This window comes from Rhinopithecus bieti, unplaced genomic scaffold (genome assembly GCF_001698545.2).
Source record: "Rhinopithecus bieti isolate Rb0 unplaced genomic scaffold, ASM169854v2 scaffold_39586, whole genome shotgun sequence".
Taxonomy (NCBI): domain Eukaryota; kingdom Metazoa; phylum Chordata; class Mammalia; order Primates; family Cercopithecidae; genus Rhinopithecus; species Rhinopithecus bieti.
The window spans coordinates 911,528-931,432 of NW_016816842.1; the positions used below are offsets into that span (position 1 = coordinate 911,528).

Sequence of the window (19,905 nt, forward strand, 5' to 3'; positions counted from 1 at the left end):
GGGCCACACCTGCTGCCCGGTGTGCAGGAGGGCCCCGCCTTCTCCCAGACAGTCCCCAGGCTTTGCCTAAAATATTCCGGGGTGGTGGAATGCAGTTTCCATTCCTCTTAGTAGCCACAGTAAAAGTTCTAAGCAGCCTGGCAGGCTTTTTAGCAGCTTTTCTTTTAAAGAAATATTAACAAACATGACAGAAATTGTCTCTCCTTCCCCTTCAGGAGCCTGAAATAACCCTGGTATGTCTTCACCCTAGAAGCCTGCATGTGTCCATGCAGCCTGAGAGCAAGGGCGTCTGAGTCAGATGCTGTGTGCACGTTTCATCCCCACAGTTCATCAGGCTGTGGCCTTGGTTGTCTTGGACTTTGGCTTTTCCTGTCTGCTAAGATGGGCCAACACCACTTGTTTCTGCATTATTTTGAGAATTGAAGGAGAAGACAGAGATGAAGGCCCTGGCCTGGTGCTCAGTAGGGAACAGGACCCAGTGGATGTTAGATGCCTCCTCCATCTCACTGAGACTGGGCATTTCTCTGAGTACACAGCCTGGGAGACAGGGCAAGTGGGAGATGAGGTATGAGAGGCCCTCAGTGGGGGAAAACTGGTCATTTTGGAAACAGAAATATTCCACAGCTGAGTGAACATGCAGCTTTTTTACTCAATCATCAGAACCCACAGTCCTGAGTTAATCCTGCATTACAGAATTCTGCCAGACTTCATATCCAAAAACCCCTGGTGCTCTATCTCTTTCTCTTCCCTTCACCCCATACAATCCTGCAGGATTGGGAAATGCTCACATCATGGGGTAGAGAAACCGGAGGTTTGCCAAGCCCTTGAGGCTCCCAGATCAACGATGCCTCAAGTCACTAACTTCCCTGAGGTTGCAGAATGGAATGTCTTTTTTTCTTCCCCACGAGGAAAGCCATAGACAATCATTAGAGAAAACTTGAAAAATACAGGGAAGTTGATGGATGTGTGGCCAGTTGGTGCTGTCCATCTTCTTGGTGACCAGGAGTAATTTGGACCATCTGGGAAACCAGACCTCTTTTCACCCAGGCTGTTTTGTGTGCATCACTTCTGAGGCTGTGTGCTCAGTCAAGACCTTGCCAGAGAGTTGGGGGATTAGCCTTAGGTCAAGAATATTCTGAGCAGTAGTAAGAAATTTTAAAATCATCCATAATTTCATCACTCTTATTTTAAGAGATTAGTTTATTTCCTTCTAAACTTTCTTCTAAGTTAGTGTATGTGTGTTTATGGCCGCATACAATTTTGTATCGTGCTTTTTTTCCTATAATATTATATCCTAAGGAACACTTGAATTTAAATTAGTAAATCGTTGATGAGAACATTTTGAGTGTCTTTCCATTGCAACCCCAACTAGCCTTCTCCACCTCTTCACTTTAAAAGCAGCAACTAGTTGAAACGTGACACTATCCAAGTCTTTCCGGAGAAAATAGTTTCTGGAGTGAGGTCATTGTTGTTTGACAATTTGGGAAGGACTTAAACTGAGTCCAGCTCCAGGCACGACTTGATAACATATGTGCATGTAGCGGCTTCTTGCACAGTGTTATAGCACCAGCCCTTGTCTCTCAAACCTTACAGCTCAGGAGGGGCTGTGAATGGATGGGTAAGGAATTCCAGTCCCTGGGTCCTTGGCACCTGTGGTCAGCATGAGGCTCACACTCCAGAACTGCATGCGTTGGTTTTGAGCTCTTGGGTCACGGCTGCATCTGGAGTTGTGGCGGAGAAGCCTATTTCCCAGCCACCACTCTGCTCTTGAAGGTGCTGACTCAGAGACTCCCAAGCAGCTGACTTCAGCATTCTCTCACAGTTTTACACCCCCTCTTCCCTGCAGCCTGTCTTGGAAGGAAATCGTGTGGTTGTGGTCTGTCTTCAGAGTGGGGTTGAGGGGTGCACTTGAAGAAGTGGCTGAGGCAGAGCCAGGACCAGAGTAGGTAGGGTCACCCCAGAGAAACTCCTTCCACTTCACTGGACTCTCTTATCATTAGGAGGCTTACAGTCCTTGCCCCTACCAAGACAGGGCTGGGGGGAAAGTGCAAGAGATTCCAGGTTTGCAAAATGTTGTCCGTCATCAAAATGAGCAGTGAACAAATCTGACTGAGGTCTGGAAGCAATTGAACAACTCTGTTATTACTTTTGTGACACATTGTCATGGGAATGTGTGTGAGCTTGGGGCTCTTATGTCTCGGTTTCTGGAGGCAGCTTGACTTAGAGAATGGTTCTGTCCACAAACTGTTTCTGTGTGTTTGAGGGGAGCTTCCTGGGACCATCATGAGGATTTGTTTTCTTTTGAGTCTCATAAAGTATTGACCCATAGAATATGAGAAGCAGGACATGTTCTGTTCAGTTGTTTTTCATGTAATAAAAGATTCTTGCTCAAACTTTCAGTTTCTTTGTTGGTTTCTGTGTCCAAACAGTGTATTTTCTGGGATTTGAGCTACTCCCTTGTGGTACACTGTCGAGGTCAGTTTCAACCCAGATGCTTTCAGCCTTCTCTATGCTTAAAATGACTGCACTGGAGTACACTGAATCATTAGCCAATGGTCAGCCTCCTTCTTCGGTTCCACATAATGAGGAAATTTAAATCAAATAAGGTGTAGAATTTTGAACAGAGCCCTTTTGGTCTTGTGGCTTTAAGATCTCAAAAGCACCTCTGAGTAAGGTCTCATGTATACATCTCACCTTTATTTTACCCAAAGTTTGAGCAAGAATCTTTTATTATTATGTGGCAGGCAACTAGAAGTCAAGGGGCATCCTCTGTTCTCTCCCAAATGTAAAAAAAAAAAGAAGAAGAAGAAGAAGCATGGTACTAGTAGTAGCATCATTCCTAGTAGGTCGGGACCAGCATCCAAGCATGGGTTCTGGGTCTGGGCTAACAGTTCCCGGCCGATTTAGCAAAGTTCTGTTAACCCTGTCTAGTTAAAGGCTGTTTTGTTAACCCTATCTAGTTAAAGACAGTTCTGTTAACCCTGTCTAGTTAAAGCCACTCCTGAGATTAAGGCTACATCCTAGGCTTCTTGACTCTTGCCAAACAAAACACCTGCCATGGCAACAGTTATCTAGATACAGTTTTAAAAGTGTTTCTCCCCATATTTATATTGTTTTCTTTAATAATATAATTTTCACACTCAGAATCAGTAGCCTGGCAGCTGTCCTGGGGGCTCAGGTTACTGCTATATCTCTGTCATTGCAATTGGCATATTTCACAAATGGCTTGTTACAGGACTGTCTTGAAGGTGACCTCTAAGACAGAGGTCTCCAAAAGTACCTTTTGTTTATTTGTTTTACAGTAGAGACAGGGTCTCCCTATGTTGCCCAGGCTGGTCTCGAACTCCTGGGCTCAAGGGATCCTCCCATCTCAGCATCCCAAAGTGCTGGAATTATAGGCCTGAGCTAAAAGTACCTTTTGAATGAACCCAGACTGGACATATTTAATCTCCAGGAAAGGGACCTCTTGGCAGGATCACCACCACTGTGTGCCCCTGGTAGGAGCACCTAGAAGTTCTTCAGGTTTTTCCACATACATTAATCTCTGCTCAGTTTGATGTTTATCCAGATGCTTCTAGCAAATACAAGGATGCAAAATGTATCTTCCAGAGAAAGGACCCCTCTCTCCCAAAGGAAGCCCCAAGGCAGAGCTTCAGAAACCAATATAGCAATTTCTCTCGCCTAATATAAAAATCCTAAATATGTACATGACCGTAAGGGCCAGGAGAGTCCGGTTCCATTTTGGAACAGGTGGCTCTGAGAACAGAATTTGTTACAGGATTCTTCAATAACTGTCATCATAAGGAATGAGACACCTGTGAGTGGTAGTAATTACTTCTGCAGGATACTACATACAGGGTGGCTAAGGAAAATGCATGTTCCTTAGGCAATGATAACATAGGCAGAGCTGCCAGAAACCATGTCAGTAACCAGCACAGAGATGTTTCTCTTTGTCCCCTGCCCAGGAATACTTCAAAAGCCTTTGGAGGCCTCCTTATATAATGGAAAAGAAATGGCTTTGGAATGCGGGAATGCGGCAATGCAGCAAACCTAGATTTTTTTATTTATCAAATAAGGAGGAAAAACCTACCCCAGAAGGGAGTTGTGAGGAACCAACAGGACAGTGTCTATAAAGCTCCTTGCAGGGGCCCTACCACCAGGGGCACTGAGTACATTTTTCTCCCTGGGGGCTGGATGCAGTGGCTCACACCTGTAACCCTAGCACTTTGGGAGGCCAAGGTGGTGGGTGGATTGCTTGAGCTCAGGAATTCAAGACCAGCCTGGGTAACATAGCAAGACCCTGTCTCTACAAAAAATTATCCAGGCGTGTGCCTCAGCTACTTGGAAGGCTGAGGTAGGAGGATCGCTGGAGCCCAGCAGGTGGAGGAGGTTATAGTGAGCAGAGATCATGCCACTGCACTCCAGCTTGGGCAACAGAGTGAGATCCTATCTCAAAAAAAAAAAAAAAAAAAAAAAAAAAGAATTCCATCTGTTTCTAGCCACTACTCGAGTTCAGTTGAAAGGCAAAAAGGTACCAAAATGTAGGGCTTGTGATCCTATAATGAAATAATGCATCTTTTAAACTAGTCAGATGAGCCATCTGGGCTGCTCATCTCTGGAGTCAGCCAGCCTCTTGCAGCTTGTGGTTGGAGAAACCAGAGCTTTGGAAAAACCAGAGCTTAATAAGTATCTGGTCTGAGACAATGCAGCTACAAATATAGAAACAACAATCTCTCATTGAAGGTCATTTTGTGTTAGGCAGGTTGCCGCATTCATCTCATTCAACAAAAGTTCATTGAGCATTCTTCATAAGCCAAGTGTTGTACTGGCTGCCAGGGATATACAGCTGGAGTTTCAGTCTTGAATTAATTTCTAAATTTTTATTGCCCCTGGAATTTTCCGCTTCTTCTCTTGAAGCTTTCTGGAAATGAGGAATGGGAACATGAATCATCTTATGCTTCTACCTTTACCATTCAGACTTCTTTGAGATCTAGAAAGACAAAAAACAGTGTTGGGAAGCATTTTGAGAACCTGCCTTCTCGGTGCTCTGAGCTTAGCTCAGTAAATGGAGTTTTTTCACTGCTTTTGCTTACCGCTCAGATCCTGTGTCCAGAAACATTGTAAGCAACAATTCACCTGTGATTCTGAAAATCTAGGCATTGGGCCTCCCCTCACTGTCCACCTCCCTCTACTTAGGAAGACAAGTTTGCAAACAGAACCCTGTGGCAAGGATTCTATGTGTGCCTTTGAACTTCAGTCCTGGTGCTTAAGGTCATGAGGTTTTGATTGTGAAGGAAGTAATGACATTGAAAAAGCAAAGGAAAATACTAGAAAGACGTAAGAATGCCAAAGATAAGATCTTAGTCATGTAGGCTTGAGGTGTGGGTATTAGCCTTTTGATATGATAGGATAACATGTTGGAAATTTTTCCATGTTTAAATTTAAAACTGTGAGAGACCTCTGGTGGCTGAAATGGTTATTCTTAAGGATCCTTTTGTTCCATTTCTTAGGGATTGAGCTGACACTTTGAGTTTGGTCTTGGTTTTGGATACTTCAACCTAGTTGGTTATTTATTGGCTTCTGCTGCTCAGTGCCTCTGGTGAGGTGGGGCAGGTCTGGATGGAGCTCTGTTGATCTTTGGGGAGTGTCTGTCACGCTCAGAACACTGACCTAAGAGCTCCACCCAGATCCAAAAGCTCCCTTGAGTCTGGAAGTTGCTCCGCGTCTGATCTGCTCGAAGGTTTCCTTCCGCTTTCCAGGGCACCTTCCTGGGCTCTGACTGTTGCTCTCTGACCCAGAGGAGGGAACCTGCTGTCACTCCACCCCATAGCCACCACCCCCAAAGTCTATCAGGTGAGTCCAGATGTCCCTAAGCTAAAGAAATATGAAACCCAGGTTGGTATGTTATTTGACGTCATGAAGTTGGCCTTTAGCAATAGGCAAAACTATAAAAACACAGGATAATCTTTTTTTTTTTCCTTTTTTTTTTTTTTTTTTTAAAGAGACAGGGTCTTGCCCTGTTGACTAGACTGGAGTGCAGTGGTACACTGAATAGCCCACTGCAGCCTCTAACTCCTGGGCTGAAGCAGTCCTCCCTTCTCAGCCTTCCAAAGTGTTGGGATTACAGATGTGAGCCACCTCACCCAGCTGAGAATGTATTTTAATGGCCTTTTCACTATATTGAGATCATTTCCTTGGAAACAAACAGGCTCATTTATTAGTATTTTGCACTCATCATGAGCAAGCCCTAACTAGGAGGATTTTTTTTTTCCATCTCATGCCTTTCCTAGCAGAGCCTGTCACACATGGTGTGTCTACAGTGCTTTGCCTGCTTCCACCGTTTACATTGGGGAAAATTGAGGCCCAGAACCTGAACTAGGGCTCCTTGTGATGTTTGATTATAGAGTCAGACAGGGAGAACCTTGCACTGCCTTTTGCAGGTAAACAATTAGCTCATTTCAGTCCGGGCGCGGTGGCTCAAGCCTGTAATCCCAGCACTTTGGGAGGCTGAGACGGGTGGATCACGAGGTCAGGAGATCGAGACCATCCTGGCTAACACGGTGAAACCCCGTCTCTACTAAAAAAATACAAAAAAAACTAGCCGGGCGAGGTGGCAGGCGCCTGTAGTCCCAGCTGCTCAGGAGGCTGAGGCAGGAGAATGGTGTGAACCCGGGAGGCGGAGCTTGCAGTGAGCCGAGATCCAGCCACTGTACTCCAGCCTGGGCGACAGAGCGAGACTCCGTCTCAAGAAAAAAAAAAAAAAAAAAATTAGCTCATTTCTACCTAAATTTACTTTTTTTGATTAGCTTAAGACCCTTTCCCACCACCCTGGCACTTAGGCCTACCATTTTCCAAGGTCCTACCTTATAAGTGTTTCTATTTCTGTCAAATTTTAGGGCATATTTAGGCCCGTTCCTAAGTGAGTTTCTCTGCATTACATTAAGGATATGTCAGACACAGCAAACCAGGCCTGAAGACACACGTGGACCAAGCAACTTGGCTGAGGGTTCTCAATCGTTTCGTGACTATAATTTGATGAAAGACCACAGGACCCCGCATTAGCATTCAGTGGGTATCTGGCTGTTTGTTTATTGATGATGCTGAACCCACAGAGCCCCGCTTAGGATTCAGTTGGTATCTGGCTGTTGTTATTGATGATTGCTTGAACCCACAGAGCCCCCGCTTAGCATTCAGTGGGTATCTGGCTTGTTGTTATTGATGATGCTGAACCCACGAGAGCCCCGCCTTGCGGCAGTTCAGTGGTGATCGTGCTGTTGTTATTGATGATGCTGAACCCACAGAGCCCCGCTTAGCATTCAGTGGGTATCTGGCTGTTGTTATTGATGATGCTGAACCTACAAGTGCACCTTTGTTAGTTTCTTCTAGTTTATAAAACGCCCTTGACATGAATGATCTCATTTACTTGTTGTTATTACTGTGCCAGGAGATTGGTGTGCTGTCACTCACCCTGCCCATGTGGGAGGCTAAGGCTGAGAAGACTAGCATGTGGGCCACACTCCCCACTGAAATTTTGGGCCAAAAGTCTTGACCCAAACAAACAAAAAACAAACAAAAGTCTACCTCCCCTAACCCTCGGGGGCTGCTCTTCTGCCGAGCAGAGCAGCTGCTTCCCTGCCGTCTCATGGCTTGACTGGGGTCCCGGCAGCCAGGCTTCAGTGTGGCCTGCACATGGGACGTTCCAAACCACCTCCGTCCTTTGAGAATGCAGCTAGTCTCTGAACAGTGGCCAGCCTGGGGTGGAATATGGGAACTGTGAACCAACCACAACACCATGACAGTTTCCAGTTTGAAAATAGTAACCCTCACATCCTGTTGCAGTGACCAAGAGGGTGGCGAGTTCACACTTTCCAGATGTGCTTGGCCTTTCCCCAGAAGTGCCTGCCAGGCGGATTGATTGGGCAGGTTAAGCCAAACCCACGGTGTTGACCTGAAGTACCTCTGTTTCTTTTGGCTACAGCCTTCTGTTTTTCTTTCTGAATCAGCATTCTCGGGGTCCTAGAAGAGGACTATGGTTGATTTCACTCAGCTGGTTTTAGACTTCTTTGAAACTGGAAAGGTGAGTTCATTAAAGAACACAGGATTTTCCCATCTTCCCTCCACTGCCTTAATCTCCCTGTGATATGGCAGCTGGGCATCAGCATTGATTTTGTTTTTTGTTGTTGTTGTTGTTGTTGTTTTTTGAGATAGGATCTCACTCTCTCTCCTAGACTGGCATGTGAATCACAGCTCATTGCAGGCTTGAACTCCTGGGCTCAAGCAATCTTTCCACCTCAGCCTTCCAAGTAGCTGGGACTACAGGCATGTGCCACCATGCCTGGCTAATTTTTAATTTTTTTGTAGAGATGGGGTCTCACTGTGTTGCCCAGGCTGGTCTACAACTCCTGACTCAAGGGATCCTCCCACCTCAGCCTCCCAAACTGCTGGGATTACAGGTGTAAGCCACTGCACCCAGCTGGCATCAACATTGAGAAATCAGGTGGCTAAGACCAGAAAGGCAAAGATAGCCTTTGAGACGGTTCTGTTGCTTTTTACAGTGAAGTCTTAGCTTTCCAGCCAGTTCCATCATCTCAGAAAGTTAATGTTGAGGTTTGGAGAACCTTGGTTTAAAGCAACATCACCTTATTTTTTTTATAGCAGTGGTATTTTGCTACTCAGATACAGAATGCCCCATGTGGTCTAGCTGATGAAGGACAAAGGGTGAGGGGCTTATCAGGGCACTGCCTGTAGGGAAAGACCATCAGCTGACTGACGGGGCTGGTTTGTTAACAATATGCCATGGACAGAGGAGCAGCTGTCCCTGAGACTAAGGATGCGTCATTGTTTGTATCTCTAAAGAGCCTTTTGCTGGCGAAATCCAAACAATGTGCAAGAACAGTGGGAGATGCAAGGCTGCGATTTCAGTGTCACCACAATCATGTTCTGCCAGAGGAAAGAGAATTCTTAATCATCTTCTCATGTTACTCTGAAGTCTCTGGGTTTCTTGGACATTTGTTAAGAATCTGAAATATCTCAAGGATCACATTTAAGTTCTTCAGGTACCAGTAATACTTCTGTTCCTTTTCTTATGTCCAGCATTGGATGTCTTCCCCCAGGGTTTGAAGTTTGTCCTGGTGATGTTGTCAACCACAGCCAACCGACAGCATGTTCTGAGCATCTTCTAGACACCTGACACCATGCTAGGCGTGGGGCACATAAACATAAAACACAGGCTTTGATTGTGTGTGGGTTTGTAGGCTAATGAGATGAGGCAGACCAGCAAACAAACAAGTCCATCAGTGTGTTAAGTGATTCTGTACCTACGTCTCTTAACTAAGTCTTCTGGTCAGCTTTTGAACATGCTTAGGTCTGTTTAATCTCTCTCTCTCTCTCTTTTTTTTTTTTTTTTTTGGGGGGATGGAGTCTCACTCTGTTGCCCAGGGTGGAGTGCTGTGGTGCAATCTTGGCCCATTGCAACTTCCACCTCCTGGGTTCAAGCAATTATCATGTCTCAGCCTTTGGAGTAGCTGGGATTACAGGTGCCCACCACCACGCCCAGCTAATTTTTGTATTTTCAGTAGAGACAGGATTTTGTCATGTTGCCCAGATTTGTCTCGAACTCCTGACCTCAAGTGATCCACCCACCTCAGCCTCTCAGAGTGCCCGGATTACAGGTGTGAGCCACCGTGCCCGGCCTGTTTAATCTTAAAATATTTTTTAAAAAAAAGGAAAATAAAAGGACAGACAATAAAAACCCTGCCATCAGCCTGCGCCACGCTCACGGTGAGCTCTTTCCTCCGTATTCACGATCACAGTCTTTTTTTTTTCTTTTTTCTTTTTTTTTTGAGACTGAGTTTCACTCTTGTCGCCCAGGCTAGAGTGCAGTGGCGCAATCTCAGCTCACTGCAACCTCCTCCGCCTCCTGGGTTCAGGCAATTCTCCTGCCCTCAGCCTCCTGAGTAGCTGGGACTACAGGCATGCGCCACCACACCCAGCTAATTTTTGTATTTTTAGTAGAGACGGGGTTTCACCATGTTGGTCAGGCTGGTCTCAAACTCCCGACCTTAGGTGATCCACCCACCTCGGCCTCCCAAAGTGCTGGGATTACAGCCGTGAGCCACCGCGCCCAGCCCACAACCACATCCTTAAAACAGTTGTCTACACTTGCTGCCTTCCTTCACTGCCCCCTCCGCAGCCCTTAACCCAGTCTAATTTGGATTCAGTCCCGTGACTCCACTAAGATAGGTCTTCCCAGGTCCCCGGTGATCTTGTCTTGATAAATCTCATGGGCTCTCAGCCCTCATCGTACTTGACTTCTCGGCTGTAGTGGACTCTGTTGACCATGCCCTCCTCGAAATGCTCTCTTCCCATAGTGGTTAGGAGTATGGGCTTCTGGTCAAACAGATGTGGGTCAAATTCCAGCCCTGCCACCTGCCTGCTGTGTGGTTTTGGATCAGTTACTTGGCTTCTCTGTGTCTCATTTCCACATCTGTAAAAATTAGAGTAATAATTGTACCACAACATAGGGTTATTATTGGGAGGGCTAATGAATGAGATAATCCATGCAAAATGCTTAGAACCATGCCTAGCCTATTGTAAGAATTCCATAAAGTTTTACTATTATTAAGAGATTTTAATGGCTTGTTATCTCAGTGGAATTACAACTTCCCGGAAGGCAGTAAACATTGAAGTAAAACATACATTTCTGTATTGCACATTGACTAAGAATATCCCTGATCCTGTAAGATAGACAAGGCACTATTTCTCTCTTATTAGTGAGGAACCTGTACCGCTGCCCACAGCCAGCAGATAGGTAGGTGAGGTTGCACGGCAGCACTGCTCAGAGAGGACTTCCCCAGCAGGTTTGAGGAGTTGCACAGTGGAGGGACAGGGGCAGGACCAAGGAGAGCAGGGGAGACGTTCCACCAAAGCTGAGTTCTACGGATGGTTCTAAGCAAGGGACAGGTGTGCTTTCTTTGCAAAAGAAACAGCCCTTAGTTGACAAGTTCTCCAATCCGTAACTGCCCCTGGGCATGGTAATGCTGTTTACAAGTGCAGGAAACCCACGGTGAGAACAAAACTTTTCAAGAGCAACTTCTCTCTTGCTCTTGGGGGTTTATTAAGTTGCTACTGAGGTGCCTGGACCCAAACTGAGATCCCTTGTGAGGGAGCTGGGAACACGTCCTGTGCATTTCAGAAATCTCTGTTCTTTACTTTTTGTAGAATCAACACCAGCGCATGGAGGGGAGAGGGAAAATAGTGGGATGGGCACATTGCCGTGGGGACCAGGCTTGGAGACACCCCAAGAACACGAGGCAGCACAGGCCAGGTGGGGACACAGGAGGGCACGGGAGGACAAGGGGTGTGTTACGTAATCCCAACCTGCTTGTCAGCAGAGCCAGGAATAGTGCTTCTTAGGAGGGATTTCCCCCCAGGAAATCTTCAAAGCCCCAGACTGAGGCCGCAGTCCTCGCAAGCTTATGTATGTGTTTGGCTACAGACAGCCCATCCTGGGTCTGGCTCTGGTGCTCCAGAGAGGACTGTGGCTGGCCCAGCATGTGAGTGCCAAGCAGGTCCGTCACTGAGCTCTCCCCAGCGCCAAGCTCTCCCCAGCCACTGCGCATTCCGAGCTTTGTAATCTCATCCCAGCTGCCCTGGCTCGACAGTGTCACACGGCCCCAGTCACACAGACACCAGCGACCTGAAGTGCACGGCTGCTGACTTGGCTTCCTGCTCTGCCTGTGAAAGTTGATGGAGAGTTCCAGAAGCTGGGCCCAGAGTCTCACACAGAGCTGTCTAGAACACACATGAAATCTGACTTCGGGTGATGAGGAAATTACCTCCCAGGGGTAAAGGCTTCTAGCCACACTCCCTCTGTCTTTGAACCACTTCCTGTTTACATGGCCGCCTGTTCAGAGGAGAGGGGAAGAGGGAGGAGGAAGCAACACTGTTGGAGAGAGGGAAGGGTTCCTGGGGGATGTGAGGAGAGTGGGGAAACATGGGGGCGGCGGGGGGGAACTAAGGCAGAAACTGAGAGGAGACGATGAGAGGAAGCAGGAGGAAGTGAGTGTGTGTGCAGGACACACCGACTGTGGGAATGGGGGAGGGGGACAGGGCTGTGAGAAGAGAGAAGGGGGACGGCCCTCCTGTTTCAGGCGCTGAGCCCAGTCCTCCCTCTTCAGCCTTCTGTGAGCCAGAATGGACTCCCGGAGGGGATGGAGCTGTGCTCAGGGAAGCCAGGGAAGCCACAGTGCATTCCAGAGCTAGTGGAAACTATTTTTGAGCCAGCTATGGAGAGATGATTTGTACCCTGAGGGCCTGACGTCTGCCTGGTTATAACACTGAGCTAGGTGAGGATGGGAAGAAGAGAACCCCTCCTCATTTCTACCTTATCCTAAGCTGGCTCTTTCCTTCCTGCAGCCCCGCTGCATTCCTGTTAGTCCTCTGCGGTCACCCACGGCTGCCTTGGGCCTCTGCAGACCCAGAGTGGCGTTTGGGGGTATATGGAGCAGTGGCTTTGTTCCTGGGCCAGAGTTGAGGGTCCCCGTGCCCTGCCTCAGAGTCCCTTTGCGCTGCCTCAGAGGCCCCGCTGAGGGTCCTCGTGCGCTGCCTCAGAGGCCCCGCTGAGGGTCCCTGTGCCGTGCCCTGCCTCAGAGGCTGTGCTCAGGGTCCCCGTGCCCTGCCTCACAGTCCCTTTGCGCTGCCTCAGAGGCCCCGCTGAGGGTCCCCGTGCCGTGCCTCAGAGGCCCCGCTGAGGGTCCCCGTGCCGTGCCCTGCCTCAGGGGCCCCGCTGAGGGTCCCCGTGCCCTGCCTCAGAGGTCCTGCTGAGGGTCCCCGTGCTGTGCCCTGCCTCAGAGGCCCCGCTGAGGGTCCCCTACCCTGCCCTAGAGGCCCCGCTGAGGGCCACTGCGCCCTGCTCTGGCATGCCTCAGGGAGCTCCCCATGCAGGGCCGAAGGGGGCCTCTGTGGTGTGAGCCTCCCTGTCAAGGCTCAGACTGGCCAAGCAGCTCCCTCAGGCCCTGGGTGTTCTCAGTCCTGGCTGTTCTTGCCTCCAGCTGGGCATGGTCTAGGTAACCTCATGGGGCCCTTTAGCTGTGGAAGTCTGTGATTCAAGCGGACAAAAAGGGTACCCCTGCACATCCTCCAAAAACACCTGTGCCAAGCTTCCCCAACACCCCGCCATGATAAGGCAGTGATGTTTAATGAGCCAACACTGTTCTAAGTGGTTTATAGAGGTTGAGGGAGCTAACTCATACAACAACCCTACCCGCAAGGCATTTTTACTGGCCCCCATTTAAAAGTGAGGAAACCAATATACAAAGGGGTGAAATGGCAGCTAGCAGATTCAGGAGACCAGCCCGGGCAGCCTGATTCCAGAATCTCTGCGTTAACTGCTGCACTCCACTGCTCCCTTTTCCAGGTGGTTCTTATAGCCCAGCTCTGTTCTCCACTGCCCATGTTTCATGGTGAACAGGCTCCTCTTCATCCTCAGCCTTATGTACAACTCCCCACTCGCTCCTTTTCCTGGTTCTGTTGGTCCCTGAGACCACAGGGTAGTGGGAGGTTGGGGAGGCTGGGCCTCTCACACCCAGGTCACATGTTTCTCGCCCCCTAGTAGTACCTTTGGCTCATTGCCTTCCATCCCCTTTGCTCCCTTTCCTGAGATAGTGCCATCCCTCCACTTTTCCTGTCATGTACCTCCTGGTCACCCCCTACATTCCCCAAAGACCTTGACCCTGCCTCACACTCTCGCCCTCTGCCCCAAGTCCTGCTGTTCTGGGTGCCTTGCCTTTCCCTGTGGACAAGCTGTACTACACGTGGGTCTCTGAGTTCCTAGAGTGTCAGCTCCAGTGGCACCCACAGCAATGCCAGCTCCCGTGTCCTGATGCCCCATGTGTCAGAGATCACTTGGAATCGCGCTGATATTTCTGACAGCATTCCTGCAAGGGAGGCATTATCCCCATCGACACAGGAGGAAATGGATCATCAGAGAAGCTTAGGGGCCTGCCCAAGGTGACATAGGGATCTGAACTGAGCTCCAGCCCACGCCCTCAGCTTGTCACGCAGCTGGTCACCCTGTTTCCCTGAACTCCTCTGCTGTTGGAACTTAAGGCTTCAGCATCTCCCCATGGCCACACCCTTGCCCTCAGCCCAGCCTCTCCTTTCTCCCACTCTGTCTCTACTGGGATCTCTTCCGAGTTTGCCATTCCCTTGATTCCTTCATTTCCCTGCCCCGCCCGGACTTTCTTCTGAATCGTTCTCTTTAATCTGAAGAATGTTCAAATCTATCGCATCTGCAAAATCCCCCATCCTCCTTGTCCTCCATCTCCCCCTACCTGTGGGAGTTACCTGTGGAAGTTCCCTACGCTCACTGTCACCACCTCCTCACCCCCTGCAGGCTGGATTCTGTCCTCGCTGGTTTGTGGTGCAGCCTGGTAGCTGCTTTAGGATTTGCCTTCCTTGATGTCCACAGAGCCTTGATGCTGGGGCTTCCTCTCATGTCTCCCTGGGCTTACAGGGCCGCTGGCTCCCCTCCTACCTCCCAGCCTGCCCCTTCCTCTGAATAGCCAGCATTCAATTTTATAAGAAGAGGCAAGAGGCTGTGTCTTGGCCCATAGCCCACACAAGCACTGTTTTGCTGATGGAAAGCTGTTGAATTCTATAAAGCTGAAAATCTATATAAATAGACACATTTACAACTTCCTGTCCATTTGGCTGTCAATCATTGTAACAAAGGTTTACTAATAATAACCCGCATGTGTAGCAGCAATTCATGGCTTGCACAGGGATTTCGCATGTCCTTCAATATCCCTATCTATGTGTAATGAAAATATTTTTTCTGTGGGCATCATTAAATTCAGTTCCCTTTGCCGAGGTAGCATTAGACGTTAGTTTTGTTTTGATGAAGAGTCCTGACTTAGGTCCTCTGAGCACTGTCAGCCAGTTGGGATGTTGTTCGCAATCCCCATGATGGTGATTGATAGGTTATTGATCCTTGGGACAGGCCAAATGACCCTGGTCCTTTTAATGACGTGTGTTCCTCCTAGGGCATTAGGAGGGTCCAGGGCTGACCAAAAGATGCTGGCAATCTCTGAGCATTCAGGCTGAGGAAAAGGCAGGTTGAGGCTCAATGGCAGGAGCTGAGACATGTGAATTGGGATACGATGTGACCACGCCTATGTAGCTTTTGACTGTCTGTTGGGTCGTGGAGTCTTGGACGTCTTGGTTTCAACCAAGGTGGCAGGTAGTTGTGACTTGTGTGCCAGCTCCCACCACTTGATAGAACCTACTTGGAGGACTGCATTGAGGATGCTGAGGGCAAGCCTAGGCCCCTTGGAGAAGAAGGGGCCTATGTCCTATGAGGATACCACGATGTCTGCCACAAGTGTGGAGAAGGAGATGTGCAACGTCTGCCATCACTGCTTTAGGCTATGATGAACTCTGAAAGGCAGGGAACTACCCAAGGTAAACTCAGCTGGGACTATTATCAGAGTCACAGAGGACAAGCATTCTGGTGGCTTCAGAGGTTTCATCAAGCATGAAGCCTGGGGCTTATTTTCTGGTTTGGCCAGCTAGGACTTTGCTTTGGAGTCATCAAATATTGGAGGCCAAAAAGTCATGTAGATGAAGGTTTTCTGATGTCCCACAGCCCCTCCACGGCTCCCACTGACTCATCCCCAGAAGCAGGCTGGGCTGCACACACCACTGCTTTCCTGGCAGCTCCTGGCTGGGCTCAAAGGTGGTAGGAAGCTTTTAGGAATGGCCAGCAGCTCTGGCCATGAGTCCTGTCCCTCTCTAAGGAATGGTGGTGACCTCTGGTGAGCCACCAGCTCCCACCCTCTCCTACCCTTGACTCCTAACTCTTCTTAAACCCTAGGTCAGGGGCACACTCAGCCGCCTTGACCTTGGGCTGGGCTGTGGAACTCTCGGGCCTGCAAGGTATCAGACATACCCAAAGCAGCTAGGCTTCCCCGCCCGCCAGCTATCCTGGGGGGAAGTGAAGAGCAGCAGGCACCCTGCCTGACTCGCTGCCTCTCTGCGATAAGCAGGCCTTTTCACATGGAAGGCCAGTTCCCTCAACACAAATGCCTCACCCCAAGCCCAGGCCCTTCAGGAAAAGAATAGGCTACCTCCAAACCTTTGACACGTTGGCACATTGTACCACATTGTATTTGGATAATTTTATGGTGCTGCCAACAACAATTAGAGGAGGAAAGAAAACAACACCCACCTGGTCTCTGTGCCGTCTTTGTTGCTTAGCAGTGAGCATGCCTTTTACTCTTTGTATGTTAAGTGTTTTGGGGATGGCGTGATGTAGAAGCCATCGGAAAGTGCCCGCGCCGTATTAAGTCTGCCCTTAGAGTACACCAGTGTCTGCAACTCACTTTGTAATGCATCTTTAAAACTACGGACTGATGGAAGGGCAGACAGCTGGATAGGTGTGCAGTCAAGCAGCAGGTCACATGCGAAGGTAGGATCTGCGCGGGGAGGATATGTATGTGTGCACTGCACAATCCTTTCAACTTTGCTGCAGATTTGGATCTTTTCCTAACAGAATGTTGGGGCGCAGGGAATAATCCCCTGACAGTGAGCCATTGTAATTGAAACTAGACTCTTGACCAATGTGGTCCCTGAGGCCAGAGAGTGAGGGAGCGGTGTGGATTGGATCCATTTCACCTGTGAAGGCTCCCCGTGGGGAGTTCCTGCTGCCAAGGCTCCAAAGTGGCGCTGGTCCCAGACTGGTGGAGAGGAGGGGCAGGGCCGCCCTCTGCCTCCCGGGGATGAGCTCGTGCTGCCCATTCCCCCAGCCTCCACTATGGAATCCTTGAGCGGCGGGGCACTGCCCTTCCCAGTGGCTTACCCCTCACATGCCCGCATCTACACAGTTAAGACTGCATTCCACAGCGGACTCCGGGCCCGAGTCTGGCTTTCCTCGCCTCTCCTGGAGGACTTGCCATCTGCCTCAGTGCTGCCTGTGACATGGGAGGGCACCCGCTCAGCACACATTTGCTGTGGCTCTGAGCCCCCTGAGTAAGCAGAGAGGCTGTCTGAGCACAGGAGGGTGGGGAGGCTTGGCTGTCCAGATGGTCTCCCTGCCGCCTACAGGTTCTGGGCACCAGAGAGTGGACAGAGCCCGGGGAAGCAGGGGCAGGAAGTTAAGTGACGGGTGAAGAGGCTTTCTGGAGTTGAGTCCTGACCTATATTATGTTGTGGGCCACACACATTGGTGGTCCCAGGGAAGGTGCTGGAATCCAGTTAACAAGCCAGGTAACTGACTCAGATGTGGAAGTAAAATGAAAGGACTCCCCACTCCACCTCTCCAGTCACCCACTAGTTTGTGGGTGGTGCTCAGCGAATGAAACTCTTGGTTGTATTAATATCAGCCTTCACATAGTGGCATTAGGGAAAAAAATAATACAAAGTCGATTTTTTAAAAAGTACCAATTGTAGCACTGCATTCTGCCTCTGATTGTGTAGAAAATGGAGAATCCACTGTCAGGCCCTTGGTCCCTTGGAAGATGGCACTGTCTAGTCTTTTCACAGTCCAGCATGCTCACACTCCAAAATAAACATACACTCACACTCCAACACACACAGACTCTCACACTCAGACACACACATCCTCCCTTACACACACTTGCACTCCAACACACACTCATACACTCACACACACACTCATGCACACTTGCACCCAAACACACTCTCACACACAAACACACTTAAATACACACACTTGCACTCAAACACACTCATACACACACTCGCTTTCTCACACACACACACATTCCTCTGAGTTGAGTGAGACTCCTGCCCTCACACCTGCTGAGTGGGGCAGCGCCCGCCTCTCCACCCTTGCAGGCTATGGAGAGGATCCCCTGCAAGGAAGGGCCAGGGCATCCCTCCACAAGTTCTCGCCCTGGCTGGGTGTGCTCATAGGAGGCAGTAGACCCTGGCATTGAGATCATGGACTCTGGAGCCAGACTCTCTGGGTTTGAGTCCTGGCTCTGCTGCCACCAGCTGTGTGACCATCAACCATTGCTTCATCTTTCTGGGTCTTGGTTTTAGCCCTCATATAACAAGGACAATAATGCCTGCCCCATAAGTCGCTGTGCAGATTCATCATGTTTCTACGTGTAAGGTGCTCATATAGGAAGCCCTGGTGAGTGTTAGCTGCTGCTGCTGCTGTTCTCAGTATCTGCTTCTAAATGATCCATTTCTGGGCTTTGGGTCCCTGGGCAGGAATTCAGCTTCTAACCAGGACTCAGGGAGAACAACTGTGTTTTCTGCTGTGGCTGTAACAGATGACTGCAGATTTAGTGACATAAAGCAACACGGCTTTATTTTCCTACAGTTCTGGAGGTCAGAAGCCTGAAATCATTTTCACTGGGCTAACGCGGAGGTGTCAGCAGGGCTGCACTCCCTCCGAGGCTCCCAGGGAGCATCGGCTTCCTGGCCTTTCCAGCCTCCAGAGCCACATTCCTTGCATTCCTTGGCTCTTGGCATCCTCCCCATCTTCAGACCAGCAGCCAGCATCCTGCTTCTGTTGTCCTACTGCCACCTTCCTGCGTAGTCCAGTCTCCCTCACTCCTTCTCAGAAGAACCTTGGTGATTACATTTGGGGCCCACAGAGATAATCCAGGAGAATCCCTCATCTCAAAATCCTTAACTTAATCTCATCTGTGAAAGCTCTTTTGCTGTAGAAGGTGACATTGATACTCTGGGGATTGGACTGGGAACATATTTGGGGGCCAGTATTCACACAGCTGAGGCAGGAGGAAGCTTCCCTGGGTCCTGGCCCTGTGGCGCAACTTGGCCAAGTTCTGGACCAACCTGGAGCACCAGTCTAGACCCAGCCCGGCCACACCAGCTGCCAGGGTCCCCTGCTGTCCCTTCATGCTGGCTCTAGGCCCTCTATCTCCCCACATAGGCTCTGAGGGCAGAGCTGGTGTTCCATTCTCTGCTGAATCCCAGTCCTGGCATGTGGGGCACCCGATGGTTCTGTGCTCGTGTGTAAAGGTAAGCAGGTGCTGATGTGCCACATGTATCCTTTTAGGCCACGGTGAGTGTCACTGCGGGGAATGCAAGTGCCATGCAGGTTACATCGGAGACAACTGTAACTGCTCGACAGACATCAGCACATGCCGGGGCAAAGATGGCCAGATCTGCAGCGAGCGCGGGCACTGTCTCTGTGGGCAGTGCCAGTGCACAGAGCCGGGGGCCTTTGGGGAGATGTGTGAGAAGTGCCCCACCTGCCCGGATGCGTGCAGCACCAAGAGGTACTGGTTCCACCGACAGCCCCACCTTACTTCTCACCCAGGCCAGGCCTGTGGTCCAGCCGGGCAGCCCTCAGGGCCGGCCGGCCTCTACTCCCCACCTCCCACATCTCCCACCCGGCCAGCCTCGCTGGGGAGCTGCACTCTTACCAACAGTAACTGAAACTGTGGCTTTCAAACACTGGTTCCGTAAGGGTTTTGTAAGAAAACAAAAACACAGTAAGAAATACAAAACTGCTACTCTGTTCCTAAACACATTTAGAAATTACAAGATCACAGATTTAAGTGAAATTAAACTGGTGTTGGTACCAAAAATAGCACCTTCTCGGAGCCTTGAGTGTACTATTGTGTGCTTTCACAGGAGAATACAGCGTGCATCTTTTTTCAAATGAATTTAATCCTCCATACTGGTATCTCCCAAGCAGTGTTTCACAGAACCCCTATGGGAAATGCTGACAAACATCACCAGAAGGTAAATTGGAAAGAGGCTGGGTGTGGTGGCTCACACCTGTAATCCCAGCACTTTGGGAGGCTGCGACGGGTGGATCACTTAAGGTCAGGAGTTTGAGACCAGCCTGGCCAACATGGTGAAACCCCGTCTCTCCTAAAAATACAAAAATTAGCTGGGTGTGGT

The 19,905-nt window shown here is 49.4% G+C and overlaps 1 protein-coding gene across 1 annotated transcript in view; it reads left to right on the top strand.

The window, feature by feature from the left end:
• Window positions 1-19,905, top strand: part of ITGB5 (integrin subunit beta 5) — a 123,211-nt gene that overhangs the window by 93,268 nt on the left and 10,038 nt on the right. The window contains exon 11 of the mRNA XM_017855327.1: window positions 19,052-19,274. Within this exon, the coding sequence (XP_017710816.1) occupies window positions 19,052-19,274 (223 nt within the window). The remainder of the gene's footprint in view (window positions 1-19,051; window positions 19,275-19,905) is intronic.